Raw genomic sequence first — 22,383 nt, forward strand, 5'->3', positions numbered from 1 at the left:
TATGTACGAGAAGATTGAACCGTTCTAGTTGCGGTGGTGTGGCACTTTTGGCACTTTCTGGCCTGATGAGGGTTTTTTAGACTGAGAGCTAAGCCGAGGCTAGGAGGCTAGTCGGTGCGATCTGTGCCTCGAAACTTGCTAGTCTGGCTGCATACTTGGTTCCATTGACGGAGGGGGTTGCGCGCTCGCGCGCTCTGAGCTGTGCGGCACGGGTGCTCACTATGCTCTAGTCGAGCGGTGACTCGGGTCTCGTTGGAATGTTCAGTTACCAACGACCTGACACCGGTCCGTGTTTCATCTCGCTCTCCATCAGCTCCACCGATTCATATTCGTATACGTAAAGGCACATCCCGAACGACTCTGCATTCCATACAGCCCATAATCTGATGGGGCACATGCACACACGTGAATGCTTATCGGGGGGCGGGGGCTGCTTATCTATCTTTTTGGGTCAGAGTTGCCCGCATGTTGGCTTTCTCCTGCCCTCTCCTTTGCTTCCTCACCCCCTGAGTTCTAGAGCCAATCCAGAGACCAGGTTTATGCTCTACGCTGCATTGCATACACATTATACTGTCTCTACGGGGGATTCGTACACATGTAAAGAGGTTGCTAGGCTACAGTGGAGGGGTTGTCTAGTAGTGGATAGGTGACTGTCTGTATTTTTCTTCTCTCTGACTTCTGATTATTGGTACAGTGGTTGATGGGTCCCGAGATTGTCCACGACACTTTTCTCCGCTCCTCCTCCCTCCCGTCCTGCCGCAGGTTGCTTTTGCTCGCTCTAGAACCCAATCTTCTTGAACAGCACATCCAGCGACGAGAGCGAGACCGGCTTCACGAGGTACCCGTCCACGCCGGCGTTGAAGGCGGTGCGCTTGTCCTCGCCCGTCGCGAGGCCCGTCAGTGCAAAGATCTTGACGTGCGTCGGGTCGTGAGCTCGGCTCGACTTGGGCGGGTCCCGTGTCGGCGGCGTGTCCTCAGCGTTACTGGTGTCCGCGCCCTTGCCCGAGATCTCGTTGCCCATGAGCTTAGGCTTGCTGTCGCCGTTCGGCGACTTGACGCAGTGGCGCCGCGATGCCTCGATCGTGCGAATCATGCGCGTCGCCTCGAGTCCATCCATGATCGGCATGTTGATGTCCATCAGGATCACATCCCAGTGCGATGGTGGCGTGTCGCGGAACAGCTGCACGCCTTTCGCACCGTCGACGGCTTCCGAGTACCCAAAGCCCTTCTTCCGCAGGAAGGCTGTCAGGACTCGCCGGTTGATTGCGTTATCCTCGACGACCATAACACGGGGGCGGCTCTGTCGTCGCAGCGCCGCGAGTGCGGGCGTCATCGTGACCGCACGCAGCATGGCACCGCCGTCACCTAGTGGAACCGTCGAATTACCGGAAGTGGACGACCCCGGGGATGACTCGGCCGATGCGAGACTGGAAAGCTCGTCAGACGGAGGGCTGTGGCCATTGATCTTCAGGCCGTCGTTTGTCGCGCCGCGTGAGCCCAGCGGCGGCCGGACGGGGCGTCGATTGCTCTTGGCCTCCTCCGAGTGACGGCGGCTCAGAGTCGCCTGTGCCTTGAACTGCGGATGAGTTAACACACTGAAACCAGGCGTGTCTCTCATCGTCGGGTGGTTCGCCAAGCTCAGAGGCTCGGGAGTTCCGAGTCGGTCGCTGTTGCCGTTGGCCAGCGGAGAAGGGGTCGCCCCGGCCGACAAACCCGGGGCCTTGCTCCTCGGTAAGGGGGCAGACTCGGCTGGGGAAGTAGCGCCATTCGAACGCGACGCCTTCGCCCAGTCGACCGCGTCGCGCATTTCCTTCATGAACAAGCACGGCGCAAGTGGCTTGTGCCACAGACCGATGTGGCCCTCTGTCGCTGCAATCCGCCGGATAGCTTCCTTGTCCTGACCCTTAATCGAACTGAGGACAATGAGAGCTCGGTTGTGCAGGACGTCCACGACTTCTGGAATAAGGGCATACGTCTCGTTCGCAAGCACAATGTCGGCCTGTCGCAGATCATCGACAACCTTGAAGCCAAGGGCGTTCGAGTACTGCGTCATGACCTCGGAAAGTAAGCGGTGTCCGCGGTGGTCAGGGCTGAGACCGATGAAGGCGACAGCGAAGCCGCTGCCGAGTTCGGGATCGAAGGTCGTCATGATCGGGTTTGACTTTGTCATTTCTTCCTGCTCGTTCGGGTTCAGAAGATCCACTTCGAACGTGACCTTGATCTCCGTTCCGACGCCTTCAGCCGACCAGACCTCGAGATTGCCGTTCATACCCTCGGATCGGACGATTGTGTTGACAATCGCGAGGCCGAGGCCGGTTCCCGGTTGCAGAGGATTCTCCTGAGAGAAAGGCTGGAACAGCTGGTCCTTCAGGAACGACTTGCTAATACCCTTGCCAGTGTCAACAACACTGAGCTCGAGCGGGATACGGCGAGCCTCTGGCGGGTGCGGCAGCTCGCGCAAGGCAACCTGAACGTATCCTTCCTTAGTGAATTTGACCGAGTTGCCGTACAAGTTCATGATGATGCGTCGGAGGCCACCTGGCTCGCAGACGACGTTCCATCCGCCTTGTCGGAACCCGATGTCCAGCACAGTTTCGACGTTGGCGAGGTTGCTGCTGATGTTCATGCGCTGATCGTGTGGGACGAGTCCCATCGGTACAGGGGCGTAGTATGATCCAAGATCGGATTCCGCCTCCCCCATCTGCATTAAACGGGCACGCTGACCCAGCCAACAACTCTCGACGGTCGAGTGAAGAAGCTCGGCAAGGTTGACAGTCTGCTTCTGGATCTGCCTGCGCGAGTTGGTTCCATTCTTCGAGTCGGCGCTTAGCTTGGTAAAGTCGAGAACGTGATTGACCGTGTCGATCAGCTGCAGACCACACGTGCGGACAGTGGACAGGAACGCTTCCTGGTTCGCGTCCAGCTTCGTGTCGGTCAGCAGTTCGGCAGCAGCGAGAATACCGTGTAGCGGTGTGCGCAGCTCGTGGCTGACCGAAGAAATCAGAACACTCTTGGATCGGTTGGCGAGTGCCATGCGCCGCTGCAAAACGGCAGACAGAATGATGACACCGATGGCACGCAAGAACTGCAGTTCGTACCCTTCCAGGAACTGCTTCCCCTTGTCGTGTGTGTGGGCACAGATCATGGCGAACGGTTGCTGGTCCATGTCGAGGAGGGGCACCACCATGCCGTACTTGAGCGATGGAGGGAAGACATATCGGATCCAGGTCGGCACAATGTTCTCGTAGATGCGTCCGTCTCGGTTCTCCCCAAGGAACTTGGACATGCGCTGATGCTCCTCAGCCGTGAGAGGTCGAGTGCGCGGCTCATCTGGCCCCGTCGAAGCCAGTATGGGGAAGGCAGTGACAGCGCCGAACGATTCGGCCATCTCATACCCAGAAGCACTGGAACCAGAGAAGGGATTCGCGTGGTACACCGTATGCTGGTTGCCAAGAGCGTCGGTGCTCTGCAGTCGCTCAAACTGACTGATGTCCAGGATGCTGCAGCCGTCGAGGTCGAGCGTCTTGCTGATGAGCTTGGCAGCTCGCGAATAGACCTCTGTCATGCGAGATGTGGACGTTAACGCGGAGGTGTTGAGCTTCTCGTCGATCGTGAGGCAGTCTCGGGCGAACTTCTCCATCGAGGTCTGGATCTTGCCGCGAGTGCGCAATTGAAGCTGCTGTTAGCTAGGTTTGCCAAGGGACGACGTCAAGCTGGGGAATGAACTCACCTTGTCTCGCCAGAGCTCCAGCTCGCGCATGACGACCATTGCCAACTCCTTGAGGATTAACCGCGAGCGTGGTGGGAAGTCATCCCACGGTTTGTCGTCAATGAGACAAAGTGCGCCGAGATTGTGCCCGTCCGATGTGCGGAGAGGAGCACCGGCGAAGAAGCGAATGTTGGGTGCGGCGATGACGTGGGGGTTGCGAGCAAAGCGCCAGTCCTTCAAGGAATCGAGGACCACCATCGGCTCGTCCGTGTTGCCGAGGATAGTATGCGAACAGAAGCCCGTAACTCTGGCCGACTGCGACAACTCCAATCCAGACGTAGACTTGTACCAGGACGTGTCGGAATCGAGCAACGACATGACCACCATCTTGGTATTGAACATGAGCTTGCAGATGTGCGTGATCCGATCAAAGTTGGCGTCCTTGGCAGTGTGCAGAATGTTGAAGTTGTACAGAGCTTTGCGTCGGTCGAGTTCTCTCGGACCCATGGGAGCGGGCAAGAAACCGAAGCGCCGGTAGAAGATGGCCATTTCAGTCGGATGGGTGATCGTTGGGAAGTCCTCAATGAAATGGGCGTACTGAGGCATCGAGCGGAACTCTTCCACTGGATCCACGGTCGGCGGTTCAAAGACTGGACGGCCGTCCTCCTCGTCGTCTGTCGTGTCCATTTCCGCCACGGAAGCCGTCGAACGCTCCTCTCTGGGACCCAAAGTCATCTGCACAAACGTGTCGATGACGGTGTCGTCGTCGGCAACCTTCTCCTCGTCGATCTTGCGCGGGATGCCGCCTTCGGCCTGCATGGCAGGAAGCATAGCGCCAGTGTGGGGAAGGCCTTCGGAGAGCTTGCGGGGTGGTGGCTGTTGGGTTGGTCCAAACGGGTCCACGTGCTCGCGTTCTGGATGAGGGAGTGAGAAGACGACCTTTGCCGGGTTGGCCACCGAGTTGCGTCCATAAAAGCCCTCGGATGGCAACGATCCCACGGCGGCAGAATCTGGTTGCTGAAACGCTGCCCACTGCATGTCGAGGGGCACTGGGGGCGCATTCGTTGATGTCGGCGATCTCAGGTCAGAGTCATTTGGCGGTGCTGGATGTCTGGAATGGGAATGTGGCGCAGGTCTAAGGACGTCCGTGCTGAATCGGCCAGACGGGCCTTGAGGGGGCTGCGGGGTGTAGTTCGGATTCCACATTCCGGCCGCATACGCGACGCAGAAGCACTGCCAGTCCGCCTTCCCATTGGCGCCTAAACTGAGTTGCGGGGGGAGGCCATCTGCGGCGATGCGTCGGGAGCGCTCGCTGTCGGCCGGTGGGATTTCGTCAGAACCCAGGGTCTGCGTCTTGCCAAAGTCTGATTGCGACCTCTTCGGCGCCCCGTTCGGGCGCTGGGGGTGCACGCGCCGGGGTGACGGCGCATCGGGCGCAACAGACACAACGCGTGTCTTAGGCGAGCCCGGTAGGGCGCCGCCGAATGGCGACGCCGATGAGTCACCGCGGTTTGAGTCGAGGAAGTGACCCCTTGTCTGGAACGCGACGGCGGGATCGTCATCGTCGGTCGGGGTGGAAGGGTGAGACCCATCATGCTGGGCGGGCTCTGGCAACGGGTCGGGTGAATCGTCATAGAGCTCCCGAGGGTCGTCGACCTCGAGCTCGGGAGTGTGCTCGTCGGACTCGGGAGTTGTATGCGGGGAAGGCGATGGTTGGCTTTGAGATGGTGCATTTGGATCTCTCGGGGAATGAAACTGGACAGGAGCAGGTCCGATAGTGATGTGATGGGATTTAGGATCGGACCGCAGCCGGTGAAGGAAGTCGACTCCACTGGGAGGCATCAACACACCCGACGACGACGACGACGACGACGACGACTCCTCAGACATACTCGTCGTCATGCGGCGGTCGTGCTGAGGAATGACGACAGGCGTATTGGTTGCAAGAGTCCGATACAGAGATGATGATCAGGCAGCGTGGGGCATGGAACTTTCAAGGCGATCCGAGTTGTCGTATGGCGTGCAGTCGCGATACGATGTAGTTGCAGTCGAGCACGATGGGAGAGGGCACTGTATCGCGCATAGGCCAGACGGATCTTCTGAGCAGTGGCGTCGGTGTTGCGTCCTTTGTACTCGGGGAGGAGGGAGGAAGGGCGTCAACAGGCTGGGTAGCAAGAGGAAGGTGTCATGCGAGACGGGAGATGCTGTCGATCGGTAGTCGTCGCTCGGGCGGCGGGCGTGCAGTAGTGACGGACGGAGGCACAGCTGTGATGCCAATGTGTCGAAAGTTGAGCCCAGTCGTCGTGCGGTTGCGTGTTGATCTGGGTTGACGTCTGTCAGAGGACGCGCTCGAGTGAGATTCGCGAAACTCGTGCAACCGTGCAGAGCGCGCAGCTGACAGTCACCAGGCTTGGACTGGAGGCCAGGGTTCCTAAGCGAGGTAAAGGCCTGAAGGGCACGGCGATGGCGGTCCGGGTGTCGGGATTAGATTGGGCGGCGGTGAGGGTTGAACAAGGGTAATGTCGATTTAGGCGTTAGGATGAGAGAGCGCCGAGGAAGACGAGTGAGCAGTGAAGCGAAGTGTCGATTGATGATTGAATGATGATGGTTCAGTGGTGGTCGGCCCAGGAGTAGCGAGAGGCTGCGAAGTGTACGATGTAGAGTATAGTATCAAGAGAGAAATGTGCTGCGTGCACTGTGTTTTGGTGGAGTAGTGGCCGTAGTGTCGTGTCTGGCTGGGTAACCAGGCAGGCGGGGGGGCCGATGGGACGTGCAGTGTGTCAGACACAATGTGCAATGGCGGCACAGCGCCCAACGAGGCGTAGTCGCGAGTAGGGGTTAGACTGTCGATAGAGCGTTCTGCGATGGGTGGTCGTCTGTGGCGGGGTTACCAGGAATGTAGGCGGTAGCAGCTGAGGGATCGAGGGAGCGACAATGACAAGGTGTAGTTTAACTAGGGACGGGTGCGCGTGAGGGGTGAGGAAGTGGGAGCTTGAGATTGCGCAAGCGTAAGCGCGACGCATACGCAGCGGAGTGCTGAGCGTCAGGCAGGAGAAGTCGGGGTACAGGAAGACGCTCGCAGCAGGTAGCAGGCAATCGTCTACAGTGCGGAATCGTGCGCAGAACCGCACCGGGGAGGGGGAGGGGACCCAGGATCTGGAATACGGCTGAGGGCGTCTGTCTATCTTGGAGCATGGAGTAGTGACGACAGACAGCTGATAGCGCGGCGGCGAGCAACGCTCAGGTGCTCAGGTCTTCTTCGTCGGACAGGGTCTCAGGGAAACAGGAGCCAAACAGGGACGGGGCTTTCCTGACGCTCAGGGTCCGTGTTGCTAGATGGAGCAGGGCTGCCGCGCAGCCGGCCGACTGTAATGTTATTTTCACTAATGGTCTCAAGACCAAGCAACCCAACCCTCGGACCAAGCAAGACCTTGGTAATTGGTAGCCGGCCAGCCATGCATTCTCGCCCTGCCCCAATCGTGACTTAATCTGCGCCCCGAGGCTCTGTAATTGTGTTTCATGCAGCGAACGGCGCCTCTGATGCTACTGGCTGCCACTGCTCAAAGCGCAGTCAGTTGGACCCAGATTCACTCGGATGCTGAACTGGACCTGAACCTTGGCTCATGAGGCGCAAGCCGCCTCAGGTTGACGCCGTTAGGCCGGCATCTCCAGGCTGCACGGCATGAGCGGGGTTGTGATGAGTGGCGGGTGTGAGACCTGGGAGAAGCTGGTGTTGGCTGGCATGGCTGGAGGATCGGAGGAAGACAATCTGCGCTTGGGCCACATGTCCTTGCGCGATGCGCGGATTGGCGAGTCTGGCCCCATACCCAAGGCATGTTGATGGATCATCGCACCGCCGCCAGATCTGGCAACTTGCTTTACCCCTTTCCCAGTGTTTTCAGTCAGTGCTCAGAGTGCGGCGGCGGCGCTCGGCGTGCTGTGGCTGTGGCGGTATTCATCGCTTATTGTTCTCTCACTGTGGCTGATGTAACCACTTGGAGCTCCCTGGGCGCCGTGGAAACGGGCCGGTTACTTCCATGCGTAACCACTTGCTTCTCTGAGTGAGGGGAGAGTTGGTGGAGATGGTGGGTGTTTTTAGTCTGAAGTGGTACGACCGGAAAGTGGCAGTGGGAGTCCGCCAGTGTGAAAGTATGCGCCTCGGACGGCGCCGAGCTTTGGTGAGCCAGACACTATGCTGGGGCAAGCATCGCCGAGACGCTAAGGATGCGCAGGTCGGAGTTGGCACAGTGATACCCGTTGGGCGGGGCCGACGGCGAGCGCCGACAACGGCAGCGGCGCGGAGAGGAAGGCTGCAGCGGTCCGACAGGCTGTCGGCACCGGCGCTGTCCCACATCGGACCTGACGTGGGGAGACTGCCTGCGGACTCCACCAGAGTCCGGGCCCGTATGCGGAGTGGGGTTGCCAGATGTCAGCCCGACTCCGCTGCCTGACACCGACGCCGGGTGGGGACGCCTTCCTCCGCGCGGCGACGGGGCTGGACGGCGGTGATCGGTGAAATCGAGCCTAGTGAACTGGCCCCTCATCGCTGTGACGTTCCAGGCACACACTGTGTACCTTCATACCTCGATGTTTCTGTGATGCAACTCAGTTTCCACTTTATGCGCATCTCAACGCAGATTCATGATGCAAGACATTGCAACGTTACATCACGCCTACATCCAGGATGGCGTGCCTGTCCCTCTCAGCTGGGGCAGCTGCCGTGATCTGGTCGGCATGCCGGATTCCCGAACAGTGTTCCGGTCGTCCAGTTCTGTTATTACTTGGGTCGTGCAGGTAGACGAGCTTGCTGCGCATTCGAAATCAGCATGCCGTGTTTAATCTGCAGAGCAACCCTGCAGGCGTGCACGACCGAGTCTGGCCCCCGAACCTCAGGAGATCAGGAGCGATCAGGAGCCTTCCCCGTCTTGCCCGACGCCGTCATATCCGTTGCCAACATCGCCCGAGCGTGGGGGAGCTCGTGTGTTTCTTTGGGTCGTCGGCCAGTGGAGCGCCCGAACAGCTGCCCGTACCTTTGCGTGCCTCCTCGCGAGCTTGATATCGATGCGCTTCCGGAGCGACTTCTCGGCGAGTATGCACACGTGTCCGTACGCACCGAACGTAAATCCCGGCATTGCAGAGTATGCACTCCGGTGGAGCAGCCAGCAAAGTGCGGTGCATAGTGGGGCCGGTGACTACCCCGAGCCCGCCGAACCTATCCCGGCATAAGCCCTGAGCAGACCCGGCAACCAAAGCATGGCTTCGTATCGGCGACCTCGGTCTCTCCGCGCGGAAGAGAGAGAGCATGACACCAGTGCGCCGAGCCGAACAAGGAGCGAGTCCAGCGGACCAGCAGCATGCTTCATTAATAACCCAACCCAACTGAGCGGCAGTCAGCTGTCAGATGGATTGGCTAATTAATGAAAAGCACGCAGAGTTCATTTTCGCGCTCCCCTGTTCCCGATTAAGCACCAGGCTGCCGAGACGTAGATAGAGCCGGCGTTTGTGTGCAGAGTCGGAGATGCATAATGCGGGCAACTCGGCACGTGCACAAACAACGGCTGAACGGACCTCGGTGCATGCATCGGTCACTGTGCATGACCGCTCGCATGACACCGACCTGCCAACCAACTGCAGTACAGCGGATTCCCCACTTTACCCACTCTGAGCAGGATGGCAGGGCGGGCTGCGGTATGCGGCGCTGACACTCTGTATGACGTCAGTCACTGTTGACAACTCCGTTGGAACTGCACCCTTCAGGTTTGAGACACACCGAGCTCGAGCGCCGAGAGCAGTGCGCAGTGGCAGCAAATGCAGCACGCGATTAATCCAGAGATATTCCAGAATCCAGTAGCGTCTAGTGCTCCGTAGCAGAGGAGACGCTGGTTATCCTGGGGGGAGCTGGGAGCCGGATGTTTCGTGAGAGACCAACCTGCCACGCTCCGCAGTTGTGTGCCGCATTCCGGCAAGTAGATCTGGAGGCCCTCCTCTCCCATGTTCCCGTCCGTCGCCACCGCTCTCGACTGCGGAAGACCCAGTATAGGTGAAGGGGCAAGGGGGTCGGAATGCGGCGGCAGCGTGTCTAGGGCAGGGCCGTGCATTCGCTGCCATGTCCGAGGACTCACATGCCGCGTGCCGAATGTCAAGGTTTGAAAGGACCGATCTCTTTCTTCTCACCCAATCGTGCTCATGGAAACTGAGATCCTCCAGGGCACATGAACGGCGGAGGCCAGGGAGAAGGAAATAAGTGCGGAATGTAACACGCGAAACTGACCCGACGAGCCATGCCAGTGTCACTTGTGCCACACTCCGAACCTCCCGTCTCCGGGCGTCTCACCCGGACGGGAGCCGTGGGACGGTCTCGGGGCTGAACGGCCAGTGCCTCGGTGCGCAGCACCGAGCCCGTCAACTCCGGCGCCTCCGCAGGCTGAGGTTACTAATTCGCGCAATCCGCTTGGTCGCACACCCATTCCGTTAAACTCTGAGCGGAATGGCTGCCTGACAATCGATTGTGACGCCGTCTCACTCCACATCCCCACCTGTGTCCTCGGACATGGTGCGGTGTGCAGCAGTGGAATAATGCCGATATTCTTGAGCTCGCCGCATTCATCATTCGGGGGCCTTCATCATGGCCGTGCCGGAGCTGCGGGCATCGGTCTAGACTTGTATCCTAACACGTCACAGAGTGCCTCATCACCGTCACTAGTAGTTCGAAAGAGTCACGTTGGTTTGTCCATTGCAACTGAACAGCAGCATTGCTTTCCCCGATCCCTGTAAGCTCGTAGAAATTAGCCTCTTCGTCAAGTCCGAACTATGCCCTCTTCCGCGCCCGCCCACTACTCGGGTCAACGAGCATTGATATCTGATCTGATCGCTCTCGTCACGCCTGCAATCTGTCCAGAGTTGGGTTAAGGTCTTCATCTCTTCAAATGGCTTATTATCGCATTACTTTGAAGCTCGGTAGAATGCCAACGTGACATTTTGATGACCTCCGATAACAGCCCAAGTGCCACACGCGGTGCCAGCCTCCCGTCATCCGGACGACGCGCTCGACATGTACCGCCGCAGCGCGTACAAGCTACGGCCCGTCCGCAGCGAGATCTTGCGTTCCACGTTCCGCCCTCGCCTCCCCTGTGTATCCTCGGTTATGGCACATTTCGCACTCTGAGTTATCCTTTCCCACCAACAGTTCAGGTCACTTGTTCGCTTTCCACATTGCCGATCCACACTGACCGAGGGATCCAGCAGAACTCGCGCATCCCATCGTCCTCGTCATAATCACAAACTAGACATTGCGATCCGATTGCTATCGTGAAGCGAATGACTCTTGGATTGGGTGTTGCACATTGGCGCAATAATCGAATTATTTCTGAATTGTCGCGTCGAGTGCCGAACACGAGTTCGAAGCGGCATTCTCTCGCCTTTGCTCTGATATGTCTGCATCCCTTGCACTACGGACTTCTACAACATTATGCCCAGTCATTGATCCTCTCATGGGCACACTTTGAAATTTGCGCGCTCGGATTACGCCTCGGACAGTGTTGTGCTCGCTTCCTCCTCCAACCACCCCCTTGCCTAACGCTGCACACTCGTAGCGGAGGCTGCGTCGACATAGCACACTACAGCAGAACCGTTGGCCAGGCAATGTGACTTCCGACGACCTCATGCCCCTAGATGCGTCGCGCTTCGTCATCCGCGACCAGCAGACGAGCACCCCCAAACGACTCCAGTACAGCGGGCGTGCCACGTCTGCGAGCTATAAACAGCAGACATGCCTCGGTCATTAGCGTGTCCGCCTCGTATCCGAGACATGACGCTGAACCTTCTGACGCGAAGGAGCACGATACCCATGGCACCGCCAATTGCCCAGAGGGCGCATGCCACATGAGAGAACTGCCAGAACTCCCCTACGGTTCCCGAATAGACTGACCCGGGCGGTCGGCGCTGGCCGTCTCTTCCTTTCCTTAACCTCCGTCCCTGCTGCCGGCGCGCCAACGCACGAACAGGACGAAGGGTATGCCAAGAATGTAAGCCTCACCTCTCTCCCATCTCCGCCTCATACGCAATATCGTACGCCCGGTGCGCAGTCCTCCGCATTCCACCAGGGCTGCAGCGCTGCAGGGCCCTTTCATTCCGCCACCCTCGTCCTTATGTTGCCCATTCCGCGCATTTCGCCCCCAGCATTCCACGAGGTCATTCCGCCGTGCGTGTATTTGCTGCCTTTACGTGGCAGTTTCATTCTCTCTCCTTGTGCCCCCGCTCATGAGGGCTGCTGCCTTTTCGGGTCCTGAGATCTCGGACTGCCCCGCCTCTCCCACGATGTTCTATTCTCGCGACTCCTCTCGCCTCCCACACCGCCTCTCACGCTGCCCGTTCTCATGAGGGGTGTTCTCATGAGAGGTCGCCACCACCTGGCACAGTTCCGCTCCATAATTGCTGACCGCTCCACCTAAGTGCTAGCCTCACTGTGCATCATGGATATCGTGTCTGCATGTCTAAGATCGTGGGTATGTCATACTCGCCGGCGCCGCTGATGCCGGCCCGACAGGTTGCCTCGGCTGCGAACCACCCGGGTGTGGCACTTTCATTTCTACAAGATCACTTCTTCCCACATCTTCTACCGAGGCAAGGTACCTCCTGTCGATCACTTCTCGTGATCACGCTCGAAGCTTGCTCTCTTAATACTCTCCGATGCCCCTATTCCCAGAGACAAAAGTCGGAAGGTGTCTATGTCACGCGCTACCGCACGAGCTTCGGTGTGAGGCTCACTTCTTCATCTGCGGCACGTCGACGACAATGTCCTGCTTCCCGTGCCCGTAGAGGCCGTTGCCGCCGGCGCCCTGGGCCTGGCTCGGGCCGGCGCCGCCGATCGTCTGCTGGCTCGCGACCTGGGCCTGGCTCTGCTGGTTCTGGCCCGGGCCCTGCAGCTCGACCTTCTCGCCGCTGCGGAGGCGCGCTTTGACGTATCCCTTGGCCGTGGACTTGAGGATTGCGCGGCGGCCCATTCCGCGCACATCAACGTACACAAGCACGGCGTTGCGTGCCGAGCCGCCGACCTGGGCCACGGCCTCTCCCGCCTCGGCACCGTACCTGTGCGTCGCCATCTGGGAGGCGGCGGAGGTACCCGACGAAATGAGCTGGTTCGTGGCGGCCTCGAGCGAGGACAGGACAGAGTCGACGGCGAGAAGCGAACGGTTCAGGAGAGGACGCTTCTTGCCCGACGGGGTCGTGGCGCCGCTGCCCGGCTGCGAAGTCTGGATGTACGCCTGCTGCTGGCCGTAGGCGCCGGGAGTGCCCGTGGCGTCCTTGCGGTCGTAGGCGTAGGCACCGGAAGCGCCGGCGGTACCGTACGCAGGGGGCTCCTCTCCGGTACGAGGGGGAAGAGGAGGCTTCTCGCTGGTCGGGAGGGGCGGCTTCTCGCTAGTGGGCAGGGGCGGCTTGCCTCCGGCACTTGTCGCGGGAGAAGAGTATCCCGAGCTAGAACCGTAGCCAGCCTTCGCCTTGAGCTTGTTGAGTGCCGGACCACCGACGTCCATGAGCGTGTTGTAAGCCGATCCAGCCTCGGCACGGAGCCTCTGGCCGGTAGACTCGGCGGGGACACCGGCTTCCTTGGCGTCCTTCTTCGAGACAAGGTGTGCAATGACATTGTGCACGCTGTTCAGCGTTGAGCGGGTCACGCGCGACGCTCCGGCGGTCGTGCGGTAGGTGCGGTCCAGGTTCTTACGGGTTGTGTCGGAGAAGTGCATCGGCTCGGGGCGAGGAAGGGTGCGCTTCACGAAGGCACCGGCGCCGGAGCGAAGCGCAGACGCACCGGCGTCACCGAACCACAAGATGCCGCGGCTGATGTCAGCTATAATCACGCCCACAATAGCTGGGGGTGTATATCCACGCCCTGGATTATGCTGCGCTTTCCCTCTCCTTCACTTACCTCAGCTTGTCGGCCGTCCAGAGAATGGTCGAGTCGTTCAGCTCCTCGGGCGGGATGCGCGTGACCTCGACAGGGTGGCCGACGTACTTCTCAGCCATGTCGAAGTCGACGAAGACGGGCGCATGCGGGTCCTGGTTGTGCACGTCATGGGCGACCGTAGGCGCATCGAGTTCGCCCATAACGGAGCCCGAGTCCTGGTCGACAAGCACAAGCTTGCCCTTGAGGTCGTTGGTGGCGTCGCCCTCCAGCTGCGCCGGCGGCGGTGGGTGCTTCTCGTCATACTGGCCGTATGCGCCCGAGCCAGCCGCGCTGGCCGCACCAGCAGCAGCGCCACCAGCCACAGCTGCGCCAGTGGAGGGTCCACCGACGGGAGCGGGGTGGGCCTTCTGGTCCTCGCCCTTGTTCACAAGCATCGGCAGGTGAACACCGGTGAGAGCGCTCTCGCCCTGCTTCAGCGCACCGTACTGCTGCAGCAGCGTCTCGTAGGTCTGCAAATCCTCTGCCTCACCGAGCGAATGCGGCGGCTGCAGGGACAGCGTCAGGCTTGCACCCGGAATGTCGGGGGAGCGGACCGTGTAGCTCGGTCCCTCGCCCGCACGCTGCGGGGCGCGCGGGATGAGGAAGTTCTCCGGCACCAGCGTGTTCTCAAAGTCATGGCCGACCTTCAGAACGAGCCAGAGGTCGTGCGTCGGGTTAGGCTCCGTGTTCGAGAACGGGTTGGCCGTCTGGTGACCAATCTCGGGCGGGATGGGGAGCGACACGCAGTCAATTCTGTTGTCAGCTAACAGCAGGAGACTCCGGAAGCTAGCACTGCACTCACGCAAGCTCGCCCTTGGCCAGAACCATCTGGTCGCCCTGGAAGTCCTGGGTGACGGTGGCCCCGGGGAGGGTAAGGAGGAGGAAGGATTCGGCGTCTGCCATTGCGCGGGCTGACGGGACGTGTAAGTGACGGTGGTGGTTGTGGTGGTTGTGATGGTAAGAAGGAAGATGGGAGTGTGACCAGCGGGTCATTATAAGCTTCCTTGCTTTGTGGAGATGTAGCGGCTGCGGCTGACGGTTGGAGTGGGTGGGTGAGGGCTGATTGTGACGCTGGCTCGGAGCAAGGAGACGCCCGTCGACAGGTGCAGACAAAGGCAGCTCGCCCGAGGCCTGTGTGATCGGGCTTCTTGGCGTAATACGTCATGGATCCCCGTCAGTTCATTTGCCAGCCAGCAGCCGCACCCATCCATTGGCCCGCAAGCCTGCTCGCGTGGCAGGACGGGGTGGCAAACTCAGGCACAGGCCTGTCTACCGATCATCTGGGTCAAAGATCGGCGTCAGAAGTCGAAAGCTGTGCAAGATTCTTTAGACGCGACAACGCGTTTGTGCAACCACCCGGACAAGAAAACGCGGCGGCCGGAGCAACTGTGGGAATCGCTTGACCGGCCATAGCCGTCGATCACTGACGTGTCGTCGGTGCGGCCCTATCATGGCTGGTCGCAACTCGGGCGACCACAGGAAAGGCTTACAGGCCGTGAGCCGTGACTTGAAAGATGAGGCGCCGTGTTCACGAAAGGCTCGATCGCCGCTGCCGCTGCCCAGGCAGAACGCCCGATGTGCAGTGTCACGCTCCAAGGACACACAGACGCCTGCGCACTACCACGGCTGCACAATTCGCTACATGCAACAATTCGACCCACCAGACTGATTAAGTTGGTCGTCTTTGCCAAGCTACGATGATCCAGTACCCGGGGCGGCGTTTGAAAGTAGACTGGACGTTTGATTTCTGCCGAGCACTTGCATACAATGTACATCTTCTACTTGCCTCGGGCAACTCGTGGCGATAGCTGGACCAGCCCTTCGATTGTTCCACGGGCACGCTCTGGTGGTCAGCTCGCGCCCACACGAATTGAAGCTCACCCTTTGCAGCATCCCACGCTCCGTGTTCCTCCCTCACGCCCTCCAAGCAACGTGCACAGCATCCGTCCTAAACCTGCCAGTCAGCTATGGTCTGATCCAAAGATAGCTTACCTCTGCGTGACGCTGGTCTTCTCCACCGGCGTTGTCTTGCCCATGCGCCAGCTCAACATGCCCGCCTGGGCGATCATGACGCCGTTGTCGATACAGAAGCTCTCGTCGGTCGCGAAAACATTGCCGCCGCGCTCACCGCACATGATGCCCATCATGTTCTGCAGACGAAGGTTGCACCCGACTCCGCCGACGATGAGCACGTCCGCGCTACCGACGTGCGCCATTGCGCGTTCCGTGATCTCGACGAGCATCGCGAACGTCGTCTCCTGCAGCGAGAAACAGAGGTCGTAGGGGGTGATGATGTCCTCGTCGAATCCGTCCTCAAAGTACGCGGCCGGTACGTCGTCCCATGATCGGTATCGCGGGTCCTTGGTCCACGCCTCGACGCCCGTCAAAATGCCCGCCAGCGAAATGTCCATTCCCTTTGTGCCGTAAGGCAGCGGCATGAGACGCTTTCCCCTGTCTGTCAGCTAGGGCCGCAAACACAACTGGACACTATGTCACTCACTTCTTCGCTGCCTGTTCAATGTTGTAGCCCGGGCTCGGGTCATTGGGGAGGTTGATAACACGCGCAAAGCGGTCGAGACAGTTTCCGATGGCGATGTCGAGCGTCTCGCCGAAAATACGATATCGCTGCTCCGAGTAGGCGATCACCTGCGTGTTACCGCCTGAGACGTAGAGCACGATCGGGTTCTGGCTGTTCGTAATGTGCCGACCCATCTCAATATCTGATTGTCAGCTGAAGTGCCAACGCGTAGCTCATATAAGCGGGGAAGGCGAGGAAGACAGGGAAGACAGGGCGTCATGGAACACCATGCGTGAGCCGACGACTTTAGGAGCAAGAGAAGGAGTAAGAGAGAGCACTCACGTCCAACACAGTGGTTCACACCAACAAGCGGAATGTCATACAACTGGCTGAGTGTTCGCGCTACGAGCGCGCCAACCTGCAGGGGTGTGCCCATTCCGGGGCCCTTCGTGAAGGCGATAACATCGAGGTCGCCGAACCGGAGGCCAGCCTTCTTGACAGCCTCGCGCAGGACGCGGATCACCCACTCGCGGTGGTGACGAGCAGTGTCACTGGGGAGGAATCCCTCTCCTGGCGGGGTGACATAGGTGTGTCGGACGTTCGAGAGGACGGTGACGAGAGTACCGTTCTCCGTCGGCGTGTGACTGATAATACCGGCGCCGAGCTTGTTCGCGCTGCCCTCGAGACCGAGACAGAGCAGCCGCCGTGCTGCGGTCAGCTTCCAGTTGGCAGCATGGCAGCTGTTTCGAGGACTCACATGGCTTGGTCAACGGGGACACCTTCTTGGTTACTCGCGTCATTGTTGTGGAGGTTGAGTAGACGTGAATTTCAGGTGGCCAACTTTTGACGCCCAAGCGGCACGGGGCGCCAGGAACACACCTCCACTTCCTGGCACGCTCAATGTACTCCACCTCCACACGTCAGGAGCGCCATGCATAACGCGCAGTGTATGCATGCTCAATGCTACTCTACTCTCTCGAGGCTGCCTGGCAGGTATTCTCTTATGCGTTAATGCATAAGCGCTCGAGGCAAGAGTCAGAGACGGGCAAACCACGTGTGCGGGATCAAAAAGTCGGCCCGCGGCGCGTAAAAGCAACGACGTCAGAGCATGGGTGACCGTTTCTCGTCAGTGACCCTAGGAAGCCGTCGATCCCACCTTGACGTTTGCTTCATCGCTCCCCACTTCATTCCGGCGCATCGACCCAGGCATTGCACCGATAACACCATGTTCTGGGATCCTCTCTTCAACGCGCTCTCGGAGAAGACAGGCTCGCCGCCGGACCAGATCAAGGTATGTAGCGCTTCACGAAAAGTCGCTCCGCGCTTCGCGCTCCGAGATCGCGCCGTGGTGGACTGCTCGTGGAGTCCAGCAAGGACGGCCTCAACTTCTCTTAGAGAATCAACGTATTGTTGTCGTGGGCTAAGCTAATCTCAGCTTATTGCGGCACTCCTGGTCTCTTACCCGCTTGCATCGATCTTCATCCGCATCCCGGCCAAGCACCCGAACTGGGCTCACATCTTCTCTCTGACAATCTCAACGATCTTCCTCGGACCACTTCTTGGACTATGGCGCGGCTACATTGAACTCATCATCGTTAGCATGGTGGTGTATCTCATCGTCGCGATTGTCAAGAGCAAGAACATGCCATGGATCGCCTTCCTGTAAGTCCAACTCGCCAGTCTCTGTCAATAGATAGCTGACAACGTGCAACAGCTTTGCCATGGGGCACCTGACAATCATGTAAGTGGCTATAGACTCACGCTAGTGTGGATTGGCGGCTTGTCTGACGCGTGATAGCCATATCAGGAGGACATTCAACCATGTCCCAGTGTCTACGATCGAAATCTCGGCTATGGAGATGGTGCTAGTTATGAAATTGACGACGTTCGCTTGGAACGTGCATGACGGTCGCCGGCGTCCCGAGGTAAGCTCTCAGGATCGTTGTTAAGCTGACGGTAGACGCTCGACGCCAGCCAGCTCTCGACGCGCCTGACAAAGCTGCCGTCGCCGCTTGCGTACCTGGGCTACTGCTTCTTCTTCCCCACGGTGCTCGTTGGCCCCGCGTTTGAGTACAAGACGTACGATGACATGGTCAACCACCAGCTGTATGACATGCCCAAGTTTGCTCCAGACGGCACGCCCCTGCGCCGCCGCACTCCTCATGGTCGTCGCCGCACAGCTTACCTGCATCTCTGTCTCGGACTCTTCTTCCTCGCTCTCTATGCGATTCTGGGCGCGCGCGGCGACTACGCTCGCATCAACAGCCCTGCGTGGTGGACGTGGTCGCACAAGACGCGCTTCGCGTTCGTGCAATTCTGCGGCTTCTGCGCGCGCACCAAGTACTACGCTGTCTGGTCTCTCAGTGACGGCGCGTGCATTCTGACTGGCATCGGTTTCAACGGTTACGACCCGAAGACTGGCCGCACGCGCTGGAACCGCGTGCGCAACATTCAAATCATCCGCATCGAGACGGCCGAGAGCTACAAGGTCCTCCTCGACAGCTGGAACTGCCGCACCAACGTTTGGCTCCGCGACAATGTTTACAAGCGCCTGGCGAAGCCTGGCCAGAAGCCCGGCAGCGCGCAGAGCATGGCTACGTTCATCACGAGCGCGTTCTGGCACGGCATTGCCCCTGGATACTACCGTGAGTTTAAGGCTGAGCTCTTCAAGCTGCCTTTCATTCGTCTTCTGAAGCTGACATCCAGTCGCCTTCGTTACGGCCGGCCTGCTGTCCTACCTCGGTCGTCAGTTCCGCCACCTGATCCGTCCCTACTTCCTCCCTGCCGGCTCGGCTGGAGCGGCGAAGGACGTGCCTCACTGGTCGCACCCCGCGCTGGCGAAGAAGGCCTACGACGTGGTCGGCTGGTTCAATGTGCAGGTGACTCTGAACTACCTCGCCGCTGCCTTCCTCCTGCTCGACTTCAAGGCGAGTGTGTCCGCCTGGACGCGTTGCTGGTGGTACGCGCACGTTGCCATCTTCGCCACGCTCGGCTTCCTACACTTCGGCGGACGGCGGTGGCTCAAGTCCGGCCTCTACAGCCGCGGCAAGCCCGGTGCGCCCGGCGTCGTGCCCTCTGTCTCCGTATCGCCCCCTACGCCGCAGGACGATCTCGTCGCCGGCCGCAGCAGCGACGTCGACACGGGCAAGAAGACGGGCCTCGTCCGTCGCCGCTCCATCGAAATCGACACTGCAGCCGCAGGCGACGCGGGCGACTTCGGACCTGCCGGTGTCGCGGGCGACCTGGCCGAGCGCGCCGACGAGCGTGCGGAGGTCCTCGAGGACCAGGCCCGCGACGCGATCCGCAAGCACAGCATCGGCCGCCAGCCGCAGGCGGGAGGTGCTCATCACCGAGGAGCGGGTGCCCGAGCATGGCGAGGGAGAGGGTGAGGAGAACCCCGATGGCGAGGACACGGACCTCGAGTGGGTCCGTCACGACCTCGAGAGTGTCGGCGACCAGGGTATCTCGCCTGACGACCTTCTGCGCGACATCATCAACGAGTTTGAGACGCCGACGGACACACCGCGTTCCGGCTCGCCGTCGCTCGAGCGCCAGCAGGCTGCCCGGCACGGACATGCCAAGAGCGAGTAGAGATGAGGGACGGTAGATTAGGACGTGATGATGTAATGTGCCAGATGACTGGGAGCAAGGGGGCGAAGGCAGCATCCGTGTTGTACGTGGTGTCGTAATGGTCTCGCATAACGTTCTACGATATTTGTTTATTTTACTTCTTCCCACTGATCCTACTGACTTTGTGCACAAGCGAGCCTCCTAGAACTGGCCGCCGAAGCCACCGCCGGACTGGTTCTGGCGACCAGAGCCGTACGAGTCATTGTCATCGTTGGAGCCAAAGCCACCGGACTGGCCCTGGCGACCGGAGCCGTAAGAGTCATTGTCCGACGAGCCGAAGCCGCCCGACTGGCCCTGGCGGCCGGAGGAGCCGTACGAGTCGTCGTTGCCGCCGAAGCCCGAGGACTTGTTGCCCGAGCCGTAGGAGTCGTTGTCGCGGCCGGAAGAGCCGTACGAGTTGTCATTGTCACGGCCGGAGCCGAAGCCAGACGACTGGTTGCCCGAGCCGTAGCTGTCGTTGTCGCGGCCGGAGGAGCCGCCGAAGCCGGAAGAGTTGTTGTCGCGGCCAGACGAGCCGTAGGAGTTGTCGTTGTCACGACCCGAGGAGCCATACGAGTTGTCATTGTCGCGACCAGAGGAGCCGTACGAGTTGTCATTGTCGCGGCCAGAGCCGAAGCCAGAGGACTGGTTGCGGTCGTTGTCACGGCCGGAGGAACCGTACGAGTTGTCGTTGTCGCGGCCAGAGCCGAAGCCGGACGACTGGTTGCCCGAGCCGTACGAGTCGTTGTCGCGGCCCGAGGAGCCGCCGAAGCCGGACGAGGAGTTGTCGCGGCCAGACGAGCCGTAGGAGTTGTCGTTGTCACGACCAGACGAACCGTAGGAGTTGTCGTTGTCACGGCCAGAGCCGAAGCTGGAGTTGTTGTTGCCCGAGCCGTACGAGCTATTGTTGTTGCCAGAGCCGTACGAGTCGTTGTTGCCCGAACCGTACGAGTCGTTGTTGCCCGAGCCGTAGCTCGAGTTGTTGTTCGAGCCGTACGAGTCGTTGTTGGAGCCGAACTGCTGTCAGCTTGACTCCCAAAGGCGCGGAAGCTGGTTGTAGTGCCACTCGAGCTGCACATGCCACTGCGGCGTCGGGGTGCATCACGTGATGGCTGCACCAGTGACGTAGTAGTAGACGCCGAGATCCGAGTCCGTCATCGCCAGCAAGCCAGCAAGCCTACAACTCACGTTGCCCTTGTTGAGCTGGTCCTCGACCGTGTCCTTCAGTTTGTCAAACAGCTAAGGTGTCAACACCACTGATGCAACAAGGCGGGAGGGCGCAGCGAGCGACATTTGTGCGGTTGACGACAACAGTGTCGGCCAGCGACGACGCCATCACACACCACAGTAGACACGGAGCTCGGAGAGAAAGAGGAAAGCGGACACTCACGCCAGACATTGTTGCGGTTTAGTTTAGAATGTGTGGTAGAAGATAGAGAGAAGTGGGATGACGCTCGTGTCTCGAGTATGTTTATATAGAACAGGCGGCAGCAAGTGACGCCCGATCGGGTGGGGATGATGTGCTGCTTTCCAGACCCTCTAGGCCGCGAGACCCGGCACACTGTGCCAATCGCAATCGCACCGCCATAGCGACCACGCGTGGACGCACGTTGCGTCGATCTCATCCCAGGCCCCCAGGTGGGTGACCCACTATCGCCCAGTCGAACGTTGTTGGGCTTCTTCGTTGCGCAGCCTGGCGTATACTGGGCGCCAGATGGCGGCCGGATGGCGAATGAGAACTCTCTATGCAGTTAGTGCCTGTCGGACGGAACGCAAGCGTGTAGCCGCGTCATGTCTTTCGATCGGATGGCTCTGCTTTCGTGCCGCAGCAAGATGCTTGGTGGTACCGAGGGTATGCTGCAATTCGCTACGAGGGAGAGACATGAATCGCAGGCCCGGTCCCAAGGTTTTGGAAATCATCGAGAGCGCAGAGATAGCGTGTCGCACTGCGCAGTCACCTCCAGACAGCCAGCCAGGGGCCAGAACGAGGGACCTGATCGTCAGTTCGTAAGTGGGCCCTTGTCCGCGGGACAGCGGGCAGCGAGCGTAGCGAGCTGCTCTGGATCTGGCGTATGACCGGATTAGCAGTCGCAGTAGGGGTAGTCAAAAACGAGGGTTGCAACACGTTTTAACTTGCGGAGGCAAATTGTAAACGGTTTGAAATGAAAATATATTGATGCACCTCTTTGGGGTAAAACGGTTAATGCCCAAACCGATTAGCGGAGGCAAAAAGTGGAGGTCGGTGGAGGTCGTGTCTCGCCAGAGACGCGTCGTTTGGGTAGATTCATGTAAACTCACCTCGTTCGCGTCCGTCATAACTCGACAACCGCTGCATCTATGTCCTCGAAACTTTGCAAAATGGTAGTCTACTCGGAAAGGCGCGAGCTCATCAAAAAATTTCGCTTGTACATCCAAGAGAACGCGTACCACCTCCTGTTCAATGAGACACGCGATTCGTATCTCTACTTGTGTACCATGGTCGAAACCCTCGAGAGCCATCGATACCTTGAACGATCGTTTTGCGGCCCTACAACCTATGTTGCAGTCTCGGACACACAGCTGGTGGAGCTCATGAAGCCTATGAACGCCTCCAACTTCCGCCAG

General features: G+C 59.5%; 6 protein-coding genes across 6 annotated transcripts; 1 reads left to right on the forward strand and 5 right to left on the reverse strand.

Moving 5' to 3' along the window:
- Window positions 1-778: 778 nt before the first annotated feature.
- A1Q1_00740 (two-component sensor molecule) lies at window positions 779-3,640 on the reverse strand (the record flags this gene model as incomplete). Its single annotated transcript, XM_014325701.1, has 1 exon — window positions 779-3,640. The coding sequence occupies one exon, from the start codon at window positions 3,638-3,640 to the stop codon at window positions 779-781; it is 2,862 nt and encodes a 953-aa protein (XP_014181176.1).
- A 42-nt stretch (window positions 3,641-3,682) lies between these two features.
- Window positions 3,683-5,551, reverse strand: A1Q1_00741 (two-component sensor molecule; the record flags this gene model as incomplete). The annotated part of the gene is made up of 1 exon (XM_014325702.1): window positions 3,683-5,551. The coding sequence occupies one exon, from the start codon at window positions 5,549-5,551 to the stop codon at window positions 3,683-3,685; it is 1,869 nt and encodes a 622-aa protein (XP_014181177.1).
- Window positions 5,552-12,471: 6,920 nt separating this feature from the next.
- On the reverse strand, window positions 12,472-14,555 carry A1Q1_00742 (uncharacterized protein; the record flags this gene model as incomplete). Its single annotated transcript, XM_014325703.1, has 3 exons — window positions 12,472-13,546; window positions 13,635-14,405; window positions 14,455-14,555. 3 exons carry the CDS (start codon window positions 14,553-14,555, stop codon window positions 12,472-12,474), a joined length of 1,947 nt encoding a protein of 648 aa, XP_014181178.1.
- A 1,011-nt stretch (window positions 14,556-15,566) lies between these two features.
- On the reverse strand, window positions 15,567-16,970 carry A1Q1_00743 (O-sialoglycoprotein endopeptidase; the record flags this gene model as incomplete). The annotated part of the gene is made up of 5 exons (XM_014325704.1): window positions 15,567-15,600; window positions 15,645-16,103; window positions 16,153-16,372; window positions 16,513-16,878; window positions 16,928-16,970. The coding sequence occupies 5 exons, from the start codon at window positions 16,968-16,970 to the stop codon at window positions 15,567-15,569; spliced, it is 1,122 nt and encodes a 373-aa protein (XP_014181179.1).
- A 425-nt stretch (window positions 16,971-17,395) lies between these two features.
- Window positions 17,396-19,761, forward strand: A1Q1_00744 (member of the MBOAT family of putative membrane-bound O-acyltransferase; the record flags this gene model as incomplete). The annotated part of the gene is made up of 7 exons (XM_014325705.1): window positions 17,396-17,461; window positions 17,606-17,832; window positions 17,885-17,911; window positions 17,969-18,095; window positions 18,149-18,815; window positions 18,877-19,434; window positions 19,484-19,761. The coding sequence occupies 7 exons, from the start codon at window positions 17,396-17,398 to the stop codon at window positions 19,759-19,761; spliced, it is 1,950 nt and encodes a 649-aa protein (XP_014181180.1).
- A 180-nt stretch (window positions 19,762-19,941) lies between these two features.
- On the reverse strand, window positions 19,942-21,178 carry A1Q1_00745 (stress protein DDR48; the record flags this gene model as incomplete). Its single annotated transcript, XM_014325706.1, has 3 exons — window positions 19,942-20,799; window positions 20,968-21,000; window positions 21,170-21,178. The coding sequence occupies 3 exons, from the start codon at window positions 21,176-21,178 to the stop codon at window positions 19,942-19,944; spliced, it is 900 nt and encodes a 299-aa protein (XP_014181181.1).
- Between the last annotated feature and the right edge of the window lie 1,205 nt (window positions 21,179-22,383).

Source organism: Trichosporon asahii (genome assembly GCF_000293215.1).
Source record: "Trichosporon asahii var. asahii CBS 2479 unplaced genomic scaffold scaffold00035, whole genome shotgun sequence".
Taxonomy (NCBI): Eukaryota; Fungi; Basidiomycota; class Tremellomycetes; order Trichosporonales; family Trichosporonaceae; genus Trichosporon; species Trichosporon asahii.